Source organism: Diprion similis, chromosome 6, assembly GCF_021155765.1.
Source record: "Diprion similis isolate iyDipSimi1 chromosome 6, iyDipSimi1.1, whole genome shotgun sequence".
Taxonomy (NCBI): domain Eukaryota; kingdom Metazoa; phylum Arthropoda; class Insecta; order Hymenoptera; family Diprionidae; genus Diprion; species Diprion similis.
The window spans coordinates 21,685,474-21,707,306 of record NC_060110.1 but is presented as its reverse complement, the minus strand read 5'-3'; the positions used below and the strand labels follow the sequence as shown (position 1 = coordinate 21,707,306).

Below are 21,833 nucleotides of genomic sequence, written 5' to 3'. Positions count from 1 at the left end.
GGCCCCGAACCGCCGCCCTTTATTCCCTGCTGCAGTACAGCGTCGTTACATAAGAAAAGAAAGAAACACACATGCAGGACCGCCTGCTTTTCTCATACCTCGAAGCTTCCTTCCTACGTGAGTAAGGAACGAACGGAGGATATTGTGGGACACGTGGTGGTTGCTCGATGAATCACCATAGCGGCCAAAGGCCCCGTAACCGTCGGCATTTCGGGGCCCGCATTCCGGGACAATTATTGACCAAAATTTGAAATGGAAATGCTAGGCTTGACCCCGTTTTTCTTTCCAATTTTTCAATATCTTCATTCCAATTATTGAATGAACTTTCAAATTAGTATATATATATATATATATAGAAGCGATTCGAAACCAACAACGTTTGTGGTGTCGTATTACCATTTTTTTTTCTCTTTTTTTTTAAATTCATATTCAATTTTCCATCGTTTTGTTCACTTGCGAAAATACTTCGTATGTCAAATTTTTTTCATATACTCTAACGTCTTACAAAGCACGCGCGTATAAACTTACTTCAGCATCATCATGATCCTTGTGATTACGCGCAGGCAATCCCCGATGACATTCCACGTATGCTTAGGCGGTGACTATTTTACGTAGACAGAAACTCGCATGTATATCTATATATGTATGTATAATCGGTTGAAATTGAGAGAGTTATGCAGTAGTATTATGTATATGTGAATATATATATATATATATATATATATGTATCCCACTGAGAATCGCGTTAGTCATCCAGTCAGATACCTTTGGCATCCAGCTACCCATCGTATGTAGATATACCTATATTGTATATGGATTTCTCGAAATCATCTCGACGGTTACGATAAATTTGGCTTCAAGAATTTCAAACTCGTCAGCCATCATCGCATGCGTGCATTGACATTGGCACTGAAATTGAGTGGAAAAAAAAGAAATTTAATATCGTGCTAGTAAAGTGCAGTTTGAAACATTAATTTTTATTTATTTTAAACAGTTTATCAAGCAGATAAAATTGTCTTATAATTATTGACTTGACTGCAAAAAATGCTTTAATTTTAGTGGGACGATTATTCTTATTGGGGGGGAGGGGGGGGGGGGGGGGGGTCCATTTAAGTGTTAGAAATTTGTGAAGAAGAGTATAATAATGGAGTTATAAGAACGACGTTAAAGTTACCAGCAATGTTAACATAACGAAACATTTTTAAAATATTATCAACAACTTATAATTTCGGAATATAATGAATCTGCAGGTCGTCAACTTTTACTTTCGCGTTACGATTTACAGAACGTTAAACTGAATTGTAAAATTGTAAAATTATAATTTTTCCTTATGACAAATGTAAAGTAAAAAAAAAAAAACTGGACCACGTTTTTTTTTCTGAACATGTATATATAGACAAAATATGTTAAGTTCAAGCTCTCTGCAAATAAAAGTCAAAAATTAACTATACACAATTTTATAACATCAAACAATCCAAGATGCACTTATTCGCAAGTGAAGAAATGACCGCGTTTTACGTAAGCTGCACATACGGTATACGTAATTAAGACCGAGTGTCTGCAATAAGTTTCATGGTTTAGGTTTTACATGGAAAAAGGTTGCGACAGACCTCCGCTGAGAATATATTCTCTTATAAGAAAATTTTCTTTCGAAACGAACGCATGTGTCGTTTGGGGGGGGGGGGGGGGGGAGGAGAAGGGGGGTGTTATGCTTATAGGTACGATATTGTGTTACATGAAACACAGTTCGCGTGTTTCGTAGGACTAACGATAAGAAGCGGGTAATAATATTAAATAAAAAAAAATTATCACAAAACCAATACTGTGTGTGAAAAGAAAAAGAAAAACAATTAACCGATGGGAGGTGGAAAAGAGTTGGATAACTATACCAGACCATAACAGCTGTCGTCGCTGTTCTCGGAGACGAATGGACAGACGGACAGATTAAATCTCTCGAGTCCTGCAGAGAGCAGCAGGGTTCGATGGCCGACAGGAAAGTCATTCCCATTAGACAGTTATGATTCCGTGCGCGTGTGATTTTATATTTTATATGATATATTTTTTTCCGGAAAAAGTGCAATATTATGTGGTAGCTGTAAGTTTATTAACGAGGATCTGAGAGTATTGGTTTCCATTTGCAAGAAAGTTTTCACACCTTAACTGTAAGTATTGCGGTTGAATCACTGGTGGAAAATCGTTCAAGCTTCTCCAGTTATGAATTGTTGTCGTTTTTTAGCGGTTAGAGAAATGTTCAAACAGCTGTGTAAATAATTCAATATCATGTTTCACGCGATGTACAATCCAGATAGAAGGATAAAGAAAGTATTGAGGAATGAAAAAAAAAAAACGTTCCATGTAATTCAATCATTTATTGTACTTTTATCCTCTTAGTGAGTAATATTTTGTACGCTCTGAAATAAGTTTTTTACTTTCGAGACTGTTTCAACGAGATTCCGCAGGTTCAGATTTTAAATGATCGTAAAGCAGTTGTGAGCTTTACTTGAGATTAGATGTTTCCGTCGATGAACTGAAATTATCGCTGTAAGTCGATTTTAAACCGAGTATTATTGTTCTTGGGTGATTCGATGAATAACGAATTTAAGGTATAATCTTAAAGGCTTAAGCCTGAGATAAGATGGTAGGAAGAAGAAGAAAAAGAAGAAGAAGAAAGAGGTTGAGATGGCGTTTCAACGGCCCGGGGCGACGATGCTCTGGATATGGGAACCTATCATTAGCCTCAGCGAAGAGGGACTCCGGTGGCTACAGCTCATAATTAACTCGTACAGAGGCCTAACGACGCGTTCATGTTATATTCGAGAATAAAAACAAAATAGTAATAACAAATTAAATGTCATATTCAATAAGAAAAAAAAAAAAAAAAAAAAAAAAAAGAAAAGAAAAATCTTCATTTCGTACGAAATTCTTCACGTTTTATGTATATAGAAGCATGTCAAAAAACCCAACTATGAGCTAATTACAGCGTATTTAATTACGCCTTGGATTGAAATTGAAAATTATGCTGCACGACGTTTTATTATTTATTTTTTTTTTTTTTGTTTTTGATTATAATATAGAAAACCTAATTTATTAAATTATGCTGTCTATCGTAATTGGTTTTTACAACATGAATTTGCTAATATTAGTATACATGGCGTGATTTTTTTTTGTTACAATAACATTTAACGGAACTTGTATGTGAAAAAAATTTAGCCTGACGAAATTCACATGCACGTCATGCCATATATAATTTTGCACATAGTTGTCGCGTGCTGGGAATCAGAAAATAGAAAAAGGTCATCTGCGATCAATTCGGTCGGCAGTCTTGGGGTCAGTCGACACTTTTTTAATCACTCTCTTTTTCCTTGTTCTTTCTTATATCTTGGAAGGGTGAAACATGTGTATAATCTTATAAATTTACAAAACCAACTCCGTCAAACTTTTTTTTTCCTTGATTTATCTTCAGATCAATGTTGCTAACTTAAACTTTATTGCAGGGAGAAAAAAAATGTCGCCGAATTCGGCCGTGACATGAATTGGCGGTAGATGATTGATCGATTTGTTTTTTTTGTTTTTTTTTTCTTAACTCTTCTTTTTAATATTATTATTCACATTATTTACTAGTTTATACCGATATCCTTGATCTTGATTATATCCGTCAAGTCAGATTACAATTAGATTTAGACTTATACTAGTTTCTCGCCGTGCAATTGAATTTTACCATCTTTTTTTCTTACTGCTTGGCTGACCGCCCACGAATAATTGAAAATTACGTCGCAGACGAGACGACCTTCTGCTGGAGTAAAATACCGGAAACTTGGTCTTCGACTCTTTGTGTCTTTGAATTTTGTTATTATTTTTCATCATTACACACGAAACCAGCTCTGCGAAACTATAATAAGTGCAGGAGATTTGCAATTTTTTTTTTTCTAGCCAGATTAACACGCGAAATAGTTTTGAAATGACGCTATTATATATTCAGTTTTGTTTTTGCCTTATACTATATCTATATTATACGTCCAAAACCGTCGTGCGTGGGACAATTGGATTATATGCATTCCTAACAGGTGGAAAAAAAAAAAAAAAAAAATTTGAATAATAAAACAGCAGCATGGTGGGCTGAAGATAACTGTAAAGAAGATTATTCGAAATTAGCACTATAGATATATAATTATATTCCCGAACTTCCAGTAATTTGTCATCATTTGACTTTTCTTTTTTTCATCGTCGTTAAACTTGCTGTTTCCGATTTTTTTCGATACATTGCATCTATTTTTTTTTTTACTGCAATGAAACGAAATTGTTGCTCCCAAGCAAATAGCTATATTGTGTATAACATTATAGGTGGTGTTGCCATCGGCGAATACAAAACTTTTGATATACATACATATATTTATTCGTTGTCTTACTCAATGTCTTACCAACCGGAACTATACCGTACGTAGTCTCTTGGGTATTTAACATTTGAAGACAGACAAACTTTCAAGGGAATTGATCAACGATTCAAGGCATAATACGCATGGGTAGAGATCGGTACTCACGATTCGAACAATCGTATGAATTAAACAGATATGTATACATATACAGTGTACACTGTACAAAGTGGACTTTTTCTTGGAAATCAATGCGACGGATCTGATTCGTGTGTTTATAATGATTTCCGTTTCCAATTCATCGATTTCATTTTCGAATTCATTTTCGGTAAATTTTTATGACTAAACCACATCCTCATAAGCAGTCTATGGTTGTTGCAAAGTTAACTTAAGTACGTTTTACATTCATGGTTTTATAAGGAGCTTTACGTACCTACTGCTAACTTTGATGCCGAAATTACCACCCTCTCGGGAAATTTTCATCCATATGTGTATAGACGATGTCCGTAAGAAAACAGCGGTGCTTATGACATACTGCACGTTTGCCTTACATAACGTATAAAATTTAAGTGAGAAACCTGTTTTCGATGCCACGGTCAGTGCCTGCCGGGATATATCTTCAACGGAACTCGTGTCCTTCGAAGCGATCCCACGCGAATCGTCCAACACTTGACCAGCCACACGTACATACATGTATTATATATATATATGTACTTTACCCATACTTGACTTACCTACAGGAACTCACCCAAACATGTATCTACCTGATGCTTCAAAAGCAGGACAGACTTGCCTGCACTTTCAAATTTGCGGAAGAACAGGGATAGAGTGCACTTTATGGTTATACTCGTTTGTCGGTTACACTAGTCACTGGGGTGTTCATCGGTCTGGAAATGCAAGAAAACTTGGTATTATCAGGTGTGGAGTACCCGGCTGATGGTTTGTAGCAAGAATAAATTTAATAAGGAATCGACCCATCTCCATTGAGATGGTGAAACAAACGACATTGGAACATGACTGCACTAGTAATGTTGTACCTGAAAATTGGACCCATGAGAAGAACAGTCACTCTCGTCGAATTCCATTGAACAGTGCCCTTCACAAGGCTCGATTCTTGCATGTCCTAACAAAACTGAAGATAGTTGAATGATTTCGGTATAATTATTTCTAATTAAACACAATATAAGATCATTTTCCACAACGTGTAATAACTTGACTTTATAGATTCATAAATGCTGGTACTTCGTCTGGTCAACAGGTTGCATTTAGCTCTATCTATATATCGCAGAACTCCCTTGTAATTGATCCTTCATTCAAATAAACGATCCGGCCGTGAAAACTATCGGAGCAAATATCCTGGAGACAGCACAGCAAATGGTCGAACCCAGTGTGTTCACGAGATGCGACTTCGTATGCGTGTCCCCACATACATACGCACACACACTGGTTTTGATTCACCTGCGGCTTAGGTATGGCCACACCAACCACCTTCCACCTATCAACTACCTACCCAACTTGCGCGTACGCCACCGCCCATCGCTTGCACGCACTGCACGCACTGCACGCACTGCACGCACCGTGCACATTCCCATGAACTTACACCAGCTTGGACTTCGTCACGCGTCGGATGAACTTCCTTGCACGTATGCATGCGGCTAGTTCTCTGTATGAGAGACCATGCAGCAGCCACTTGAAACCTAGGCTACGGCAGGTTCAACTCTCTACCCGAACCCCATCCGACTGACTGACCAAATGACACGACGATGTCTTACATCAACTGGACATCTCAACAAGTGACTAATTTCTCTGTGATTAGTCTCGTTGAACAGTGTATGGTATGTTTATTTCAAAGTCGAAACTTAAGCCAACATACTCAACTTCACTTGTTACATGATTTTTGTGAATCGTTATCTTTAACATCATGGGCACTTTTTGAAGAAGAAAACAAAAATTGGTACCGTAAACGTACCCATCGACCCATTCTTTTCTATGACTTTCATAATGTGTATGATGGTCTATATAGACCGAATGAATTCGATACCGAACTTTTGCTCTGTCAAATTTCTTCAAAGATTGCTCAATTTTAAGATTACGATTTTAGACCACTGGGTATATGATGTGTGCTATGTGCAACGAGTACGAGTAGCTCCGTTTAATTTACGTTAAGGAGCAGCGGACACTGCATGCGTTGAATAATATGTACCGGTATACATAAGATAACCTGTATGATTATATATACGGATCTTGTGAAGCTTAAGAGTGATTTTCCTCGATCGGTTCGATATGTATACACAGTGATTGTCGGTTAACGATATATACACACAGATACGTGTGTGCGAATATCGTTGGCCTACTCTGGCTGACCGTAGCCTTTCCCGAAGAAGAAGTACTTTGCATACGAGATCGCGTGGATATAGGTACTATACCTGTATATTGTACACACGTATGTATGTGTGTGCTCTGCACTTGTAGAAAGAGACGGAGAAACAAGTGCCTTCCGGCGTATATATAAAGCGACGACGCGACGCACATTGCTCGCGAGATAAGATCTTTGCTGCAGCAGCATCGTCTCTACTGTAGCCATCGATGTGTGCAACTGGCGGTGTACGCGGAAATTGCGCTTGGTTGGAATCGCGAGAAGGCAGGTATTAGGAAGTGCTTCCAAAAAAACTGAAGAAAGAAAGAAAATAAATTGGATCGATGATCTGTAATGAACGTGAAAGACTTGCAATACTGACTAAGAGAAAAAAAGAGAATATAAGCAGAAATCGAAACGATGACTGTGTAAAATGAAAGAAAAAAAAAAAAAACACCTGTGATAACCGAACGTTGCGATTCAAAACTCGTCCACTAGTGTGACTTTTACCGGAGCAAAATAAATTACTGTGCAAACAAATAGAGCGTAAGTGAATTTTTTAAATCAACATTTGAGGCAACCGATAATCTGACTTTCTAGTTGGTGTCTATTTTCGAAAGAGAGAGAGAGAGAGAGAGAGAGAGAGAAATAGATGGATCGTTGAAACATGTGTCCATTCAAAAGCGAGGCAATTTCATGGCGGAAGATATGTCATTTTTATATCCCCGACATCGCTTGTTATATATTCGTTTCAGTCGTAAAAATGTCGCTTCGTCGAAAACGTATATCTACTGAATTATTAGTAACTATTACGTATAGCGTGTCGGGTAACTTTTAGTACATACATACCTATCATCGGTATGTAATCGTGATCTGTATAGGATTTCAGAGCCTCTGAAGATGATCATCGCGTATTATACCCCTCCATCAAAAATTTTATGATACTCAAAACTCATCAAATGGAAAGAACGCACGGGGGGGGGGGGGGGAGGGGAGGTTGTCTGACGTTAGTCTTTTATATTCTACACTTAGGTACCAACAGCTTATCGCATATAGGTGTATACATTACATAATGATGTAAAAGTGCCGTAGACACTTTGAAAAGTGATATGGTTGAAGATATGACACTTCCACTAGATATAGACTCGCGGTAATGATCCGAAGGACCTCTTCAAAAGCGCCGATGCGTTGAACATGTAAAATGGACGTATTTCCGGTATGAAATATCAGTCTGACCGGCAGATAAGAGGAACAACCGATTGGAACACGTGGACAATCTGAGTGCGACAATCTTCAGTCGACTTTGGAACGCGAACTTAACGAGTCAGCGATTGAAAATGGCACCTCGGAGAATATACACTTCTCATTTCGATCTTGTCTTCTGCGGTACCTAGAGGCCCTCTTGGCACATATTCCAATTATAGCCTAAGCCAACGGCATGCACCGGGTACCGGTTCATCCTATCGCGGAACCGCTCTCGAGTAAGAGTCGGGCGGCGTTCTCAGCGTTCCTCTCAGTTGTATACGCTTATCCGCGAGGTAAACCACCGTGGGAGTACGCTTTACGAGTAACCAACCATTGAATGAACCACCAACGTCTTCGCAGCCTTACTTACCCACCTATCTATACATTCCCATTCCACCTTACCTTACCTTACCTTACCTTACCTTACCTACCTAACTACCCTCGGTGTATTTACTGCTGCGCCTAGAGCTTTAGTATTAGCGAAAAGCACCGCGGCTTGTCATTAACGTGAAGACTCAAGCAACGTGCGAAGTAATTGGTTGGTCAATTTTTTTACACTCTATGTACAAGAAAATCATCGTCGTAAATCATCTTACACGTCGAAATAATGTATCGAAATTCTCTTGGACAACGATTATTGTGCAGCGTGTAGTGTATACAGGAAGGACTCGGTTTTTTGATGTTTTAAGAGCCCACTCCAAAGGACAGTTCAAAAAAAAATTTTTAGAGGTCACTCCACATTTTTTAAAACGTTAGAAATCTTCAAAAATCGATTTTTTTTTTTTTAATTTTTTTTCTCGTTACGGTATAATTTTATAGACAAAAAAAAAAAATAAGTTTCCGAAAGTTTCAGTTCAAAATTTGAATTTTGAAAGGTCGCTCATAATTTTTTTCTCAATTTTTTGGTGCTTTTCTTTAGATCTTTTCGAGCGACCTTTTGATATTCATATTAAAGTTTCATAAATTTTTTTTCTTCAATTTAGTAAGAAAAAATGGATAACAATACACCATGACATGAATTAAAAATCAAACAAAATACTGAAATTATAATTTTCTTATTTAATTTTTTGACGGTTTTTGACATTTTAAAAAATTTGGAGTAACCTCTTAAATTTTTTTTTTTTGAGCTGTCCTTTGGAGTTGGCTCTTAAAACATCAAAAACTAACATTTTGTCACACGAGCCTCAAAAAAAAAAAATAGTCGGTTTTTTTGTGCCACCCTACTACTTATACGTTATCAGTTGTGTTCAGGGGATAACGGAAACGCGAAATGTTTGCACATTTAATAACTATGACAGGATTTTGGAAGCCGAAAATATTACGATGCGCCTGTTCGCGTATACCTGCGAACCCGAGGAACGGTGTCGGAAACCCTTCGAAGTGGAGGAAGTTGTCGGTATTTTCTGCGGCCTGGATCGAGGCCTCTGAACAAACATATATAGATCCCGTTTCCTATGTGCATATACATATATATATACATAAGCACATATATATAACGCTCGATAAATAACACGACGTCTCGTCCGTTTTTCACCTTTTGAAATACAAACCCGTGTAGGCGGAAGCGTCTCCCAAATTGATCCCTTCACGAATAATCCTCTCCTCCTTTAATTCCTTCCTTCATTCCCAGCCCATCCTTGTACCTGTGTGATCCTTAATCGCGCCTGTATCAAGTGTCGATTTCTAAGCTTATTCCGGGGGTTTCTCATCCTCTGGATATAATATTCAATGGCAACAATCGACTGAGGGTACAGGAGCTGCTGCTACTGGTTCATTTGCTGTGAACATTGTTGTGATTAATTGACGGATGAACCTTAAATAGAACGAGGAAAAACAATGTGTGGCAACGGAATATAGTTTATAAAGTATAACAGCACATGTTAATTTAACGGTAAAGTATGTTTTTTCTCTTGGGTGAACCTGTGCTTTTGAGAAAGAAGAAAAACAAGATTAAAACGAACCCTTTACGGCTTGCAATTACGGTCACATGTATGAACTACGTCGTGCACGTAATAAACTTTAGCACATGTGTGTGGGCACGTGGTGTGCGGACATGTATGGAACAGTAGTTCGCAGGTAACTGGTCTTGTCTGGTCGTATCGGTTGTTATTGCAATGTGCGTCGTCTGTGCGGCGACGTCTATCACTTACATATGTGTACATACATACACGGTTGTTTCATAGAACCCGATTACGACTGCGTCGATTGCATCAACTCGCGGGTTTCATGGTGTCGATACCCAGTAGCTGTATAAATTAAATTTAACATCAATTACACGACACTGGAACAGGATGCGAAAAATAAATGTTTTTACTTTTGATACGTGGAATATATCGCCTGATCGGATCCTCATTGATATATGCTCACTTTGACAAGGATCTCTGTACATTCTTTTTTTTTTCTTTTTTTTTTTTTATAACCGATTAATCGCGATTGAATTGATGTACGGATTACCTGATTACGATGTTGATATGGAAAAACCTCTGCAGGATAGATAATAATTGTGTTTTTTTTTTCTTTTCTTTTTTTTTGCTTCTCCACCTTTTATCTACTACCTTCTTTTTATTACATGGCAGCAGTTGGTCAAAAGCGCTTGGTACAAGTTATATGAATACATTAGACGCAGGGGACTAATGATAGTGTGGGTTAATTGATAGTTGGAAAGATCCTCACATTGTCAGTCATTGTCGTAAAATTTGTTCGAAAATATTTCAGTGATTATTATCTAACTGGTTTCTGAGCTGTCTTGGCTTAAAGGGTACCTGATGCGCCGCGTGGTGGATTTTATTTTTATTATCCCGTGGTGGCGCCTCGAGACTCGATATACACACACGACGGCACACAAGGTCGAAACGTTTAACCGAAATATTTCATTTAAAAAAACCAGCCTCGCTCGCTCGCCTCATTACGACGATAATATACCGGGCGGACTTATTTCTAAAGAAGAAAAAATATATATTTTAATAAAACGAAACTATGTAGATACTGCAGCGATTTTGTTACAAGCGTTAACCCGCGGCTAACGTGCGATGACGGTGTGTGTACGGTGTAAATGTCAACGGACAGCTGACCGGGCGATCGCGTGTCAAGAGTTGTTTTTTTTTTTTTTTTCTTTTTTATTTTGTTTGTTAAAACTTCATTACTATTTTTAATTTTAACCGTGGATGATCCTGAATCTACTAATTGATTTTCGAAGCTACATTATGCACTCGGAGAAATTAAAGAACATGAAATCTGCTTAACGGTATACAGTGTATGGAACGGAAGTTTTTTTGAAACTGCAATCCTCAATTCTTTGGTTTAAAATTTTTCATTTCTCAGTTTTGGTTTGGTTTCTACATACCTGACTGCAGCAGCGTGAAATTATGGCAGCTGTTTCGGTGTATGGAAGAGCGGAGCTTCCAACCATGCATTAGAGGGACAGAAAGCAGTGATTCGTTGTTGGGTAGGCAACAACGTGACTGCAGGTTCCATCCTGAGATAATGAGGCGTGCCCGCGGCTCTGGTTCTTTTTCCTTCCATGGGACCGTCTGACCAGGCCGCTTTCCTCGTTCTTGGAATTGGAATGCGATGAAACTACGCAGTAGCTATGCGAGGATCGACATTTGTCGTGTCGTCCTTCATCCGGTCTCTGGACTGGGTTTCGTGCTCCAGGGAGTAGGAGATAAAAGTTTCTGTACGCAACCATCGAGCAGCAACTATGGATGGCATTCGCGCAATGTCAGCCCCCGAGCTCTGCCGACCGACTTGGTGTTCGTCTGAAATTTGGTCCTTCGTCCCGGCCACATTCCAAATACCGTACCGAGACACTTGGGGTTTCCGTGTTTCCATCCTTATTTGATTCGTCGGGTTGACACCGCTGCTACAGTGCTACGCGATGGTCAGGAAACACGTTCAATTCATTCATCTTCCAAACGATGTTTAATAGGGTGATATTACTTGGACCCCAGGCTCTACTTTGACATTCTATATGCATAGCTATGATAGACATTACGCTGGAAAATTAGGTCGTGTTTAAACTATATGTAGAGACATTGACATTTAACCTGAGTGCGAGACCTCGATATATATATACCAATATCAGGAGATCATTTTGTAACACTATGAAGTCTGATCACCTGGCTTATTCTATGTCATTCGTTTGGGTGTGCAATTAAAATCGACTTATCGAAATACAATAAAGAAATTACTGGGAAAAAATTCTGGTTTCAATATCGACGGAGAATTGTGGAATATTCAGTTTTTATTTCACCTTTTCTGGTACACACAGTAATCCTATCCTAGATCGGACCATTAATGTAGAAGTGAGTATGTAAAAATTAACTCTTTACACTGAGTGAAGGGGAAAAGAGTAACTGTATTATTGATACCGAAAATGTTATACCAGAATTTTTTATACCGTATAATTCTTTGAATATTATCATGACTTTTTTTTACCTCGTATGCAACTCCTGAAAACAGTGGTCGCATTTTTATGGGTCAACTGAAAGCGACGGATAGCAGCTATCAATTACGAAAAGCTACTACACAGTGACAGCTCACACCCATCCTGAGCGATCAATGGCAAGTTTGGTAGAAGAATTAACCACCGTGGTAAAAAAAGCGGACGTGATAATGAAGTGTGTGGGTGCGTGCATGCGTGCGTGCATGAATGCGTGACACAGAATCACTTGACACAACAAAGGGGGATGGAAATCAGAACGGACCTCCCGTTAGACCCGCATTAACGGTGTTCGATTCCATCCCCTCGCAGAATAATAACCATTTTTCATTCTTCGCTGCAGACTTGCAAACTTGTGCTCGTTCTACTGGTGCTGGTCGATAGCAGCCCTTGTCTACCGTACTCTGTACAGCCACGTGACACACTGCAGAGGGTGTAAAACGTTGATTGTAGGGTCGGCCGATCTCTTGGACATGCAGGGAGTAGAATTCCATAAAAATTCTGGAGCCTGCGGTGCGCAGGGTGATTATTTTATATCCGTCTTTGCACGTTCAACATGTTCGTCTCAGTAAACGACGTGCCATACGAAGGGTGGACGTCGGATAATGACAGATTAAATTTGGAGGGTGGTTTTCCCGTGGAAATCCGAGACTAAACTTTCTTTACAGCATATTCGAGGGAATAATAGTTTTCGAATTACAGGGAATTTCGTGGTTCACCAATCAGGAGATTGACACGTGACTCATTGGGGCGCATGCGCGATAAACGTGAGCTCCTTATTGGCTGTAGAACTTCCAAGCTCTGTAATTCGAAAACTATCAGTCCCTCGAAGTTTCGGTAAAGGAATTTTGGCTTCAGATTTTCGCGAGGAATCTAACAACGCTAGATCTGATCCTTTAATCTTTAGTCACACTGTAAGACCGGCGTAGCACACATTGTACGCTAACGTCTGAATTTTCTTCATTGAACAATTTCATTTTTTCTTATACGTATTTAGGTAAATAAAATCATTTTTTTTTTTTTTTGAAAAATTCAGTTTTCTTCGGGGTTATTTTTCAATCATTATTCTAAATTCATTTATATATTTTATTTTTGACTAATTCGAGAGCTGTGAGGATATTACTTTTTTAAACTCACTTACTGACAATGAGATACGATGTGCAACGCATATAACGTATATCGAATGGACAAGGAATTTTCTCGGAGGGAACGAAAAACCAACGATTTCCTTTTTCCTTCATGAATAGTTTCGTGCTAGATCTTTATCTCTAAGGAAAAAAAAACCTTCGAATATAAGAATCTTCTGAAAAGTCTAATTATCGAACTTCGTTGCGGACGATCGCACAGTTCTCTCTATTTCGGGCAATGTCCAACCCGAATTAGCGTCTGATATCTGAGAATCGTAGAAAATTCTTGCACTAAATCTGTCGCATAAAGAGGAAAGCGATGGGCAGACAGCGGCGCCGCGATCTTCGTTCCAAGATGAGCAATCAAAACATGCCGAACATTGCGAGCATAACTCGTTGGAAGTAGAACGAAGCTAATTAACGTATACGAAGATGAGATTCTTGCAGACCGAGACGGCGCCATTTTTAGAAGCTGTTCTACTATACGGATTCAAACATAAACCGCACTGCAATCAAAGATGGCCTCGTACCGTTGCTCCTTTTGTAAACCTACCTAGATTTCACATGTATATTATACTTTTAAAGGCAATTTCTCTATTCGAATATTACTCAATTATAGAAATCCTTATGTAATCTGTCGCGTGCAATTGGGTTTCAAAACTTTTTTCAGGCTAATAAAATTTGTAGCACGCGATATCTGCTCGTATGAAGCGTTATTAACGGTCATCTAACGAATTTCCATCTAGGTATAACTCGATCTTTAACGTCAAGTTTCCATTACAAGAAGTTATTCCTTTCCGATCGAATTTATTACACATACGATACGCTCGTTTTCAAATATCGATAATTTTCCTGTTTTTATTCCCCGTGGCGCCAGTATACTATAATAATAATAACATATTATTTTCATGCACGAAGTATTTAGTCGAGTAGCTGATTAAAGTTGAGCAAATTGACTCGCTGGCCATAGTCAGCACCTTTGGGGCATATGAGCTTATCCGTAGTCATGAGAGCCGGATTATATCCACACGAAGTTATAAAAATGACATAAACGAATGAAAGGAAAGAAGAAATAAATTCAAAAAGGGGCGTCGGGAGAGGAGGGGGGGCGGGGGGGGGGATGTCCCACTAGCGTAATTAAAAAGTGGCAAGACCACGGAAAAAGCCACTCAACAAAATGAACGAACGTGTATACAACGAACCACAAGGACTGCCCTCATCATCCCTGCATGAACAACATATATCATACGGATAGTTTTTATTTTTCAATTTTTATTTCCACATCTACAATTCAGGTTTACGTGTAGAGATGCACATCCATGTGTGTGCATATGTAGAGAGACTGCTGGTTCTCTTGGGAGGTATCTAATTAGCTGTCCTACTTTGGTCTTGTTTAGAAGCACTTAAATTTAGAATAGCTCGCTAACCATTATATTACTACTCTGGTGTCGTGGTGACACGTGTATATGTAACACCATGAAGCTTTTTCGGAGGCACAATAATAAAAAAGTCGCTGCATTCGCACGTGACTTTTTCCCTATGTGCTTACACGTGGTAAATGTATGAAGACGGTTATACATAATTATAAATACGAGTAGATGAGAAGACTAGAGAACAGTTTTTTGCCGACGTTATTAGAGGGTGGCTTTCGGAACCGGGACACCAAGATCAACTAAAACCGTACCTTACTCGACATTTGTTCACTCTTCTTTATTAATTGTAAGATATGCCATTATTTCATCAGAATATTAAAGGGCCGAATATTCGGCCCGTAGTTCAATTAAGAAATGACACGAAAGTTTATATTACGCATCTCTCTTACATTTATTAGTGCAAAGTAGTACTACATGTTTTTATTAGCTTTCATTTTTGAGCAATAATTTCTTTAGTTTAATCTTACTCATATTTTTATACCTTTTCCTTTTCGTTACAGAATGATGAGATGATCGCGAGTCTTCCAGTAAACAGCGGCGGCGGCGGCGGTGGAGGCGGTGGCAGTAACGGAGGACCGGGGAGCCGTGTGGGACGCAGTCTAGCACTTCATCGTTCGAATTCCAGTCTCGAGCTGCCCCACAGTCCGGACCCAGCTTCTCGTGTTCCCGACACTCCTCTTCGCCGAGAGTATGGCTCCCACGGTAAATATTACGCCGTTTTAATGAAAAATTTAAAGACCATTTCCTTTTTTCTTCTCTCTTCCAAGTGCTTTACAATTTCACTGTAACCGTGTCGAGGTGGATTTCGCTTTGATATTCTGTGATCACATCTTGAACATTTCAAACATTGGGATAAATTTTATGAAACGCTTTCATTTGAATTTTGCAAACTTTCAACTGCACATAGAAAGAATGAAAATATTGCGCTATTATAAAATTGTTATGATTTATGGAATGTGTCTGAAATGGAATGGAATAAAAAAAAATTTCACGTTGCAAAAAAGTTTTTGAACATTGATTGGTACTTTGAAAATTTTATGAAACGTTAATAATTCTAGAAATATTATGAGAATAGAAAATCTTTATCGTCGTGTGTAACGTACGTGACAAGTGTTCGTTAATAAGACATATTATATCCTGCTCCAGGGAGCATCGATGTCGTAGCGCAGTCGGTACCAGTTGGAGAAAATTTCTTCGCTGCAATGCTCCAGGACTTTCGTTCCCCGGATCAGCGAAGCCCAAGCTCAAACGCGGAGCTTCTCCGTCGGCTGCAGGACGGCCAGTCGCCGGACACGGACGAAGTCTGCGGGCCAACCGGCTCCAGTCCAAAGTTGCGACTTAAGCTGAACCGCTTCTGGAGCGGAAAACCTCCTCGTGGCGTGGATCAGGAACACTGCCAGAACTCGGCTAGTCCTCCAGTGTCTGCCGACGTCGAGGAGAGACATAGAAGACGCGCTTTCGCCCACTACGATTGCCAATCTCTCACCGCAAATCTTGGCTATGCCGCAAAACTCAGGGGCATCCTTTTGGCCAGGAGGCGAAACACCGCAACTGGAGCTTCTGCTGCCAGTTCGCTTAGAGCATCAACACCTGACGAAGCTCCAGAGGATGACGCTGGCGATGGGAAAGGTTCATTTCTTTCAGTTCAAATTTTCTCTGCTACTTGTTAACACGTATTATGGTTTAGTGCGTATACTGGAAGTGAGTGTGGGTCGTTGTATATGGTATTATGATCTGATCATGATTTGGTCAGGCCATCCGCCATGCTTTTATACATTCATTCTCTGACCCGTGGTTTCATTTTTCTATGATCATAACAGGCAACGAGCTTTTGGAGTCCTGTCCGTTTTTCCGGAATGAAACCGGCGGTGAGGGTGAGCGAGAAGTCGGCCTGACTCGCTGCCTGATGGCGAACGGAATTCATCGACCACCGTTAGCCTATGGAGTATCCGTCCTGGAACCACCGCCGGGTGAAACTCTGTGGAAACACACTTGCCCTCTTCAGAGAAGACCGTTGCCGATCGAAAGCGTCGACGATGGAGCTCACTATTATCGACGATACTTTTTGGGTAAATTCAGGCAGACAAGTGTAACGCAAAACTCGCACAAATGCAGTAATAATCGCTCAAGTCACTATTTGAATGACGCAAGAGGCATACTCGCTTACTGATTATAATTTTTTGACTTTGGGACAGGTCGGGAACACCAGAACTGGTTCGGTATGGATGAGCAGCTAGGGCCGGTCGCCATAAGTATTCGAAAGGAGTCGAATCAGTACCGAATAATAGTGCGAACGTCCGAGCTACTGACTCTTCGCGGCACAGTTCCCGAGGAGGCTTTGGGAATAAGAACGCAGGGTAGATCACCGACGAGAGAAATCCTCGAGTTGGTCGCACCGGAAGTCCAGCTTGGATGTCTTAAGCTGGGAACACCTGCGGCCGAGGAAGCTGTCGCAAGATTGGACGAGCAGGGACTTTCCAACAAGTATAAAGTCGGTGTTCTTTACTGTAGATCCGGTCAAAGGACGGAGGAAGAAATGTACAATAATCAACATGCTGGACCAGCATTCTTAGAATTTTTAGACACTATGGGTGAGAACTTATTTGCTCATTGTCGATTTTCTGTTTAATGTTATAATTATTCTTCTTTGATCCGTGACATCCGATGAGTCTGTTGCGTTCAACGATGCGTCTAACGTGGTTTGATCTAACATTTATACGTAGGCCAAAGAATAAGACTGCGCGGTTTTGATGGATACAAAGCAGGCTTGGATACCAAAACAGACTCGACTGGCACTCATGCTGTCGCTGCGAGTCACAGGGGTGTAGAAGTTACGTTTCACGTATCTACCATGCTACCTTTCACACCTAACAACAGACAACAATTGCTGAGGAAAAGACATATCGGAAATGATATTGTCACCATAGTCTTCCAGGTACGATATCGTGTATACCTTTAGTTCCTTCGACGCTCTGTGTTGAACTTTTCCATGATCTTCTATGCATATTCTGTTTAACTGAATAAAAATGTTATCTTTTCTATAGGAACCAGGAGCTTTGCCATTCAGTCCTCGCAGAATACGATCTCAGTTTCAACACGTGTTCATCATCGTAAGAGCGATTAATCCGTGCTCGGAAAATACACAGTACGCCGTTGCTGTTTCGAGAAGTAAGGAAGTCCCCGTATTTGGGCCGCCCATTCAAGCAGGTGCTACTTTTAGCAAAGGAAAAACTTTTGCTGATTTTATACTTGCGAAAGTAATCAATGCCGAAAACGCTGCGCACAGGTAATTAGAACAGTAATCATACAGTGTGTAAATATTGGTAGAATAAAATGGTGAATATAGTTTTCATATCCAATCAATGTACGAATTTTGTATGGTTTTTTCGCAGATCTGAAAAGTTTGCAACAATGGCTACCAGAACTAGGCAAGAGTATCTCAAAGACTTGGCTACGAATTACTCCTCTACCACTGTTGTTGATACCGGACAAAAATTTTGTAAGTACAATGCTATACTGTCATAGAACTATAGAGATATCCTAGAACCCAGATTACGATTCTTCTTCACTCAAATTGCAATTATAACCTTTGATTATATGCGTACCAAACTTAGAACTTCAGGAACGCTAATAACTTATACTTATACTCGTTTGGCGCAAAATGAGGACAAAATTCCAAAATTATTGTAATTAAACTATCGTTTTTTTTTTTCTAGCTATGCTCTCATTCAGCAGTAAAAAGAAGGTACCGATTCGTCCTCGCCTGTCGTGCGACGCGACACAGCGAGGAGGTATATGCTGGCAGGTGATTTTAGAAGACAGCAATCAAAACACAGACTGTTACCTAGGAATAAGTGTAGACACAATAGTTCTGATCGAAGAACATTCACGTCAAGTTGTATTTGTAGCTGCTTGCATCAGCATCCTTGGTTGGCATGCCCAGACGAACAGGTAATAATTCTTCTACATTTTCAAATACGTGAACATTGACAAAAATGATCAAATATCGATCTGCTCTTGGCTTAACTTAATTAACCGATGCTATTCAAGTAATAAAAATCGAATTCTGCTTTGTTTTAGTCTGAGGCTTTACTATCACCAAGGTGAATGCGTGACGATTCACGTTCGTGGTGACTATGGGGAAAGGGATGAGCTGATGGAGATCGTTTCACGATTACGGGCTGTAACGCAAGGATTCCCTGCTTCCGAGTTGTCACTTAAACGGAATAATTTGGGTCAACTGGGTTTTCACGTTCAACCAGATGGCGTTGTGACCCAAGTTGAAAGCATGGGACTTGCTTGGCAGTCTGGACTCAGGCAAGGATCAAGGCTGGTCGAGATATGCAAAGTTGCAGTTTCAACCCTGAGTCACGATCAAATGGTTGATCTTTTAAAAACCAGCGCGCAGGTTACAGTCACCGTGGTGCCACCAATGCCTGATGGCAACCCACGAAGGTCAGTTTATTTGAACTGAAAAAATTTGAGATGCACTAATAATGGAGTCTGTAATGAACGATATTGGTCTATTATGGTCTTTTCAGAGGGTGCACTTTGCAAAACTGTCAATACTTGTCAAATAACTACGAAGGTGATTACGAGAATGTCACAAATCCTGATAGCACTCCAACGCAACAGACCGCTATGTCACATCAGAGACGCTACGACAGATCTTTCAGCCCTCCACGATCGAGCAACAGCTCTGGATATGGTACAGGGTCTAGTTCGAGATCTTTCAATGATCCAAGATTTCCCCTTGAAGGCACCATGACGAGCAGTAGCAGCGGGCACAGCAGCGCCGACGATAGATGGTAATGTAATTTTGATAAATACCTACGAGTGCTATTTCAGGTCTACATACTTGTAAAAACGATTTTGATATCAACATGATACAAGCGTCTTTACTGTTTAGGTTTAAATTAAGTAAAATTTCGTTTTCCAACAGGTATGAACTCCTGGAGCCCCAAGAACAGGATACCAATTTACGTGTGGATGGAACGCCTCCGCCGCTTCCAGCTAGGCAAAATTATCAAGTATTAACAGGGAACAAAAATGGATCCACTCAAAAAAAGGAAAAGGAACATGGTCACTATGCAATGACAAAACAGATGGTCGAAAGTACCAGCAATAGTATGAAGTACCACAACCATGAACATTATTCAAAAGAGAGTAATTATGTGTCGCAAAGAGCTTTGGAAAATAGTAGACATGAAAATTATCAGAGAATTGAAAACATGCAGCGTAGTCAGGAACCTACCTCTAACTACGTTAAGCTTCAGAAAGAAAAATACGAAATTAAACAAGAAAACGTTTACGCGTCGCATAGAGATTTGCATAAGAATGAAAGCCATGGACATCAGAAATTAACAGTTTCGAATTCATTACCACTAGCTCAAAATGCTACATACAGTCTACCAAAATCCGGAAGCAATAATAATCTGGTGAGATTTAGTGACTATGAACAATCAACACCCGACAAAGGGAACGTCAAATACGAACAGGGTCTGAAAGCGAATGAAAGGAACTCGAAATTTGATATATGTGATGTGAAAATTAACGATAGGAATGGAAAATGTGAACATCACGATAATAAAACTAATGATAAGCGGAGTTACAATTACGAATTCGAAGAAGTGCATTCTGAACTGAGAAAAAGCAAGTACGAAACTGAGACTGTTCAGAGCGACACAAAGTACAGTGTAGACCATCAACATCACGACAAGAAAGTAGAACAAATTGATATCAACAGAGATATAATAAGATACGAGATTCCACATGAGTTTAAAGTTGGTGAGAAGGTGACATGCTTAAAAACCAGTATCTCTGAGAGACCAGTACCTCACAAAGTTGAATACAGACAAAAAGACATTACTTCTAGTCTACCTCCGGATACGAGAATGACTGACGGGAATTCAACTGATATTTCGACCCTTCCGAGCGAAGACGAGTTGTCAAATGGTTCCGGAAACGTATCGCCCAGATTGCGTAGAGCTAATCGACATCGGGGTGGAAATTTAACTCCATCAAGTGGTAGTTCGAGAAATCAGAGTCCGAGGCCAAAACCTGGAGCTAGAAATTCACACAGGAATTCAGCCAATTTATCGTCTAGTACACTGCAAGAGGATTTAATGAAGTTGATAAACCCTGACTACATTGCTGATGATATACAGCTATCAAATAATCATATTCCAAATAACAATGTACCTCCTATAATATCGAACAATCAAAACTCCAACAAATTAAACAACAATATGATCGAGATACAGAATCGATGTAGATCGAGGGAAAATTTATGTGGAAACAGCACCTCAACGCTGAGCGTCCTGCCAACAAATGGACAGGAAAATGGAAACGTGTCGGAAGTGATTTTGACAATGGCCCGGCCTGCTACTGTGATCTCTAATGCGAGTACAGCATCTAGCCCTGCACCAAGCGAAAACAAACTATCCAAAGAAGAGAGGTGAGGCAGTTAAACTTTTACTGAATAACTGTTTTTGTGAATGTGCGCAATCATTTAGCAATGTAATCTGTCTTGAATACACCATCAAGCGATATACTAACCCCGCGAATAAATTTCTTTTTTTTATATTTCAGATTATCCCCACGTGTCACAAAGTCCCCTCATACCACGTCAAAGCCAATAGGTAATTTAACCGTGGCAAGAGATTCAAAATCACAGATCGATGGAGAGATAGATTGGCCCAGTCTCATGGACTCCACAAATAGAGCTATAAAACAATTAGGCCAGGACTGGTCGGAAGAAAGAGTCATCGACGGAGGTACAACAGTCTCGTAAGTGCAGACAATTAAATTTTGAAATCCTGAAAACTAAGCTTCTATATCGACTAAGTTGGTTTCAATTTT

The 21,833-nt window shown here is 39.7% G+C and overlaps 1 protein-coding gene across 4 annotated transcripts in view; it reads left to right on the top strand.

Annotated features, from left to right (window-relative positions):
- The window catches only part of LOC124407474 (signal-induced proliferation-associated 1-like protein 2), a 65,031-nt gene that overhangs the window by 41,613 nt on the left and 1,585 nt on the right, over positions 1 to 21,833 (top strand). Inside the window, exons 1-13 of one of the 4 annotated variants that reach the window (XM_046883641.1) lie at positions 12,410 to 12,534; positions 15,473 to 15,674; positions 16,119 to 16,601; positions 16,793 to 17,041; positions 17,168 to 17,563; positions 17,696 to 17,907; positions 18,017 to 18,258; positions 18,365 to 18,471; positions 18,689 to 18,923; positions 19,053 to 19,427; positions 19,514 to 19,780; positions 19,915 to 21,429; positions 21,564 to 21,761. In XM_046883641.1, the coding sequence (XP_046739597.1) occupies positions 12,532 to 12,534; positions 15,473 to 15,674; positions 16,119 to 16,601; positions 16,793 to 17,041; positions 17,168 to 17,563; positions 17,696 to 17,907; positions 18,017 to 18,258; positions 18,365 to 18,471; positions 18,689 to 18,923; positions 19,053 to 19,427; positions 19,514 to 19,780; positions 19,915 to 21,429; positions 21,564 to 21,761 (4,484 nt within the window). In that variant the 5' untranslated portion in view covers positions 12,410 to 12,531. Of the gene's footprint in view, positions 1 to 12,409; positions 12,535 to 14,651; positions 14,789 to 15,468; positions 15,675 to 16,118; positions 16,602 to 16,792; positions 17,042 to 17,167; positions 17,564 to 17,695; positions 17,908 to 18,016; positions 18,259 to 18,364; positions 18,472 to 18,688; positions 18,924 to 19,052; positions 19,428 to 19,513; positions 19,781 to 19,914; positions 21,430 to 21,563; positions 21,762 to 21,833 lie in introns of those variants that run through there. The other 3 variants (XM_046883643.1, XM_046883640.1, XM_046883642.1) reach the window with 3 other exon arrangements.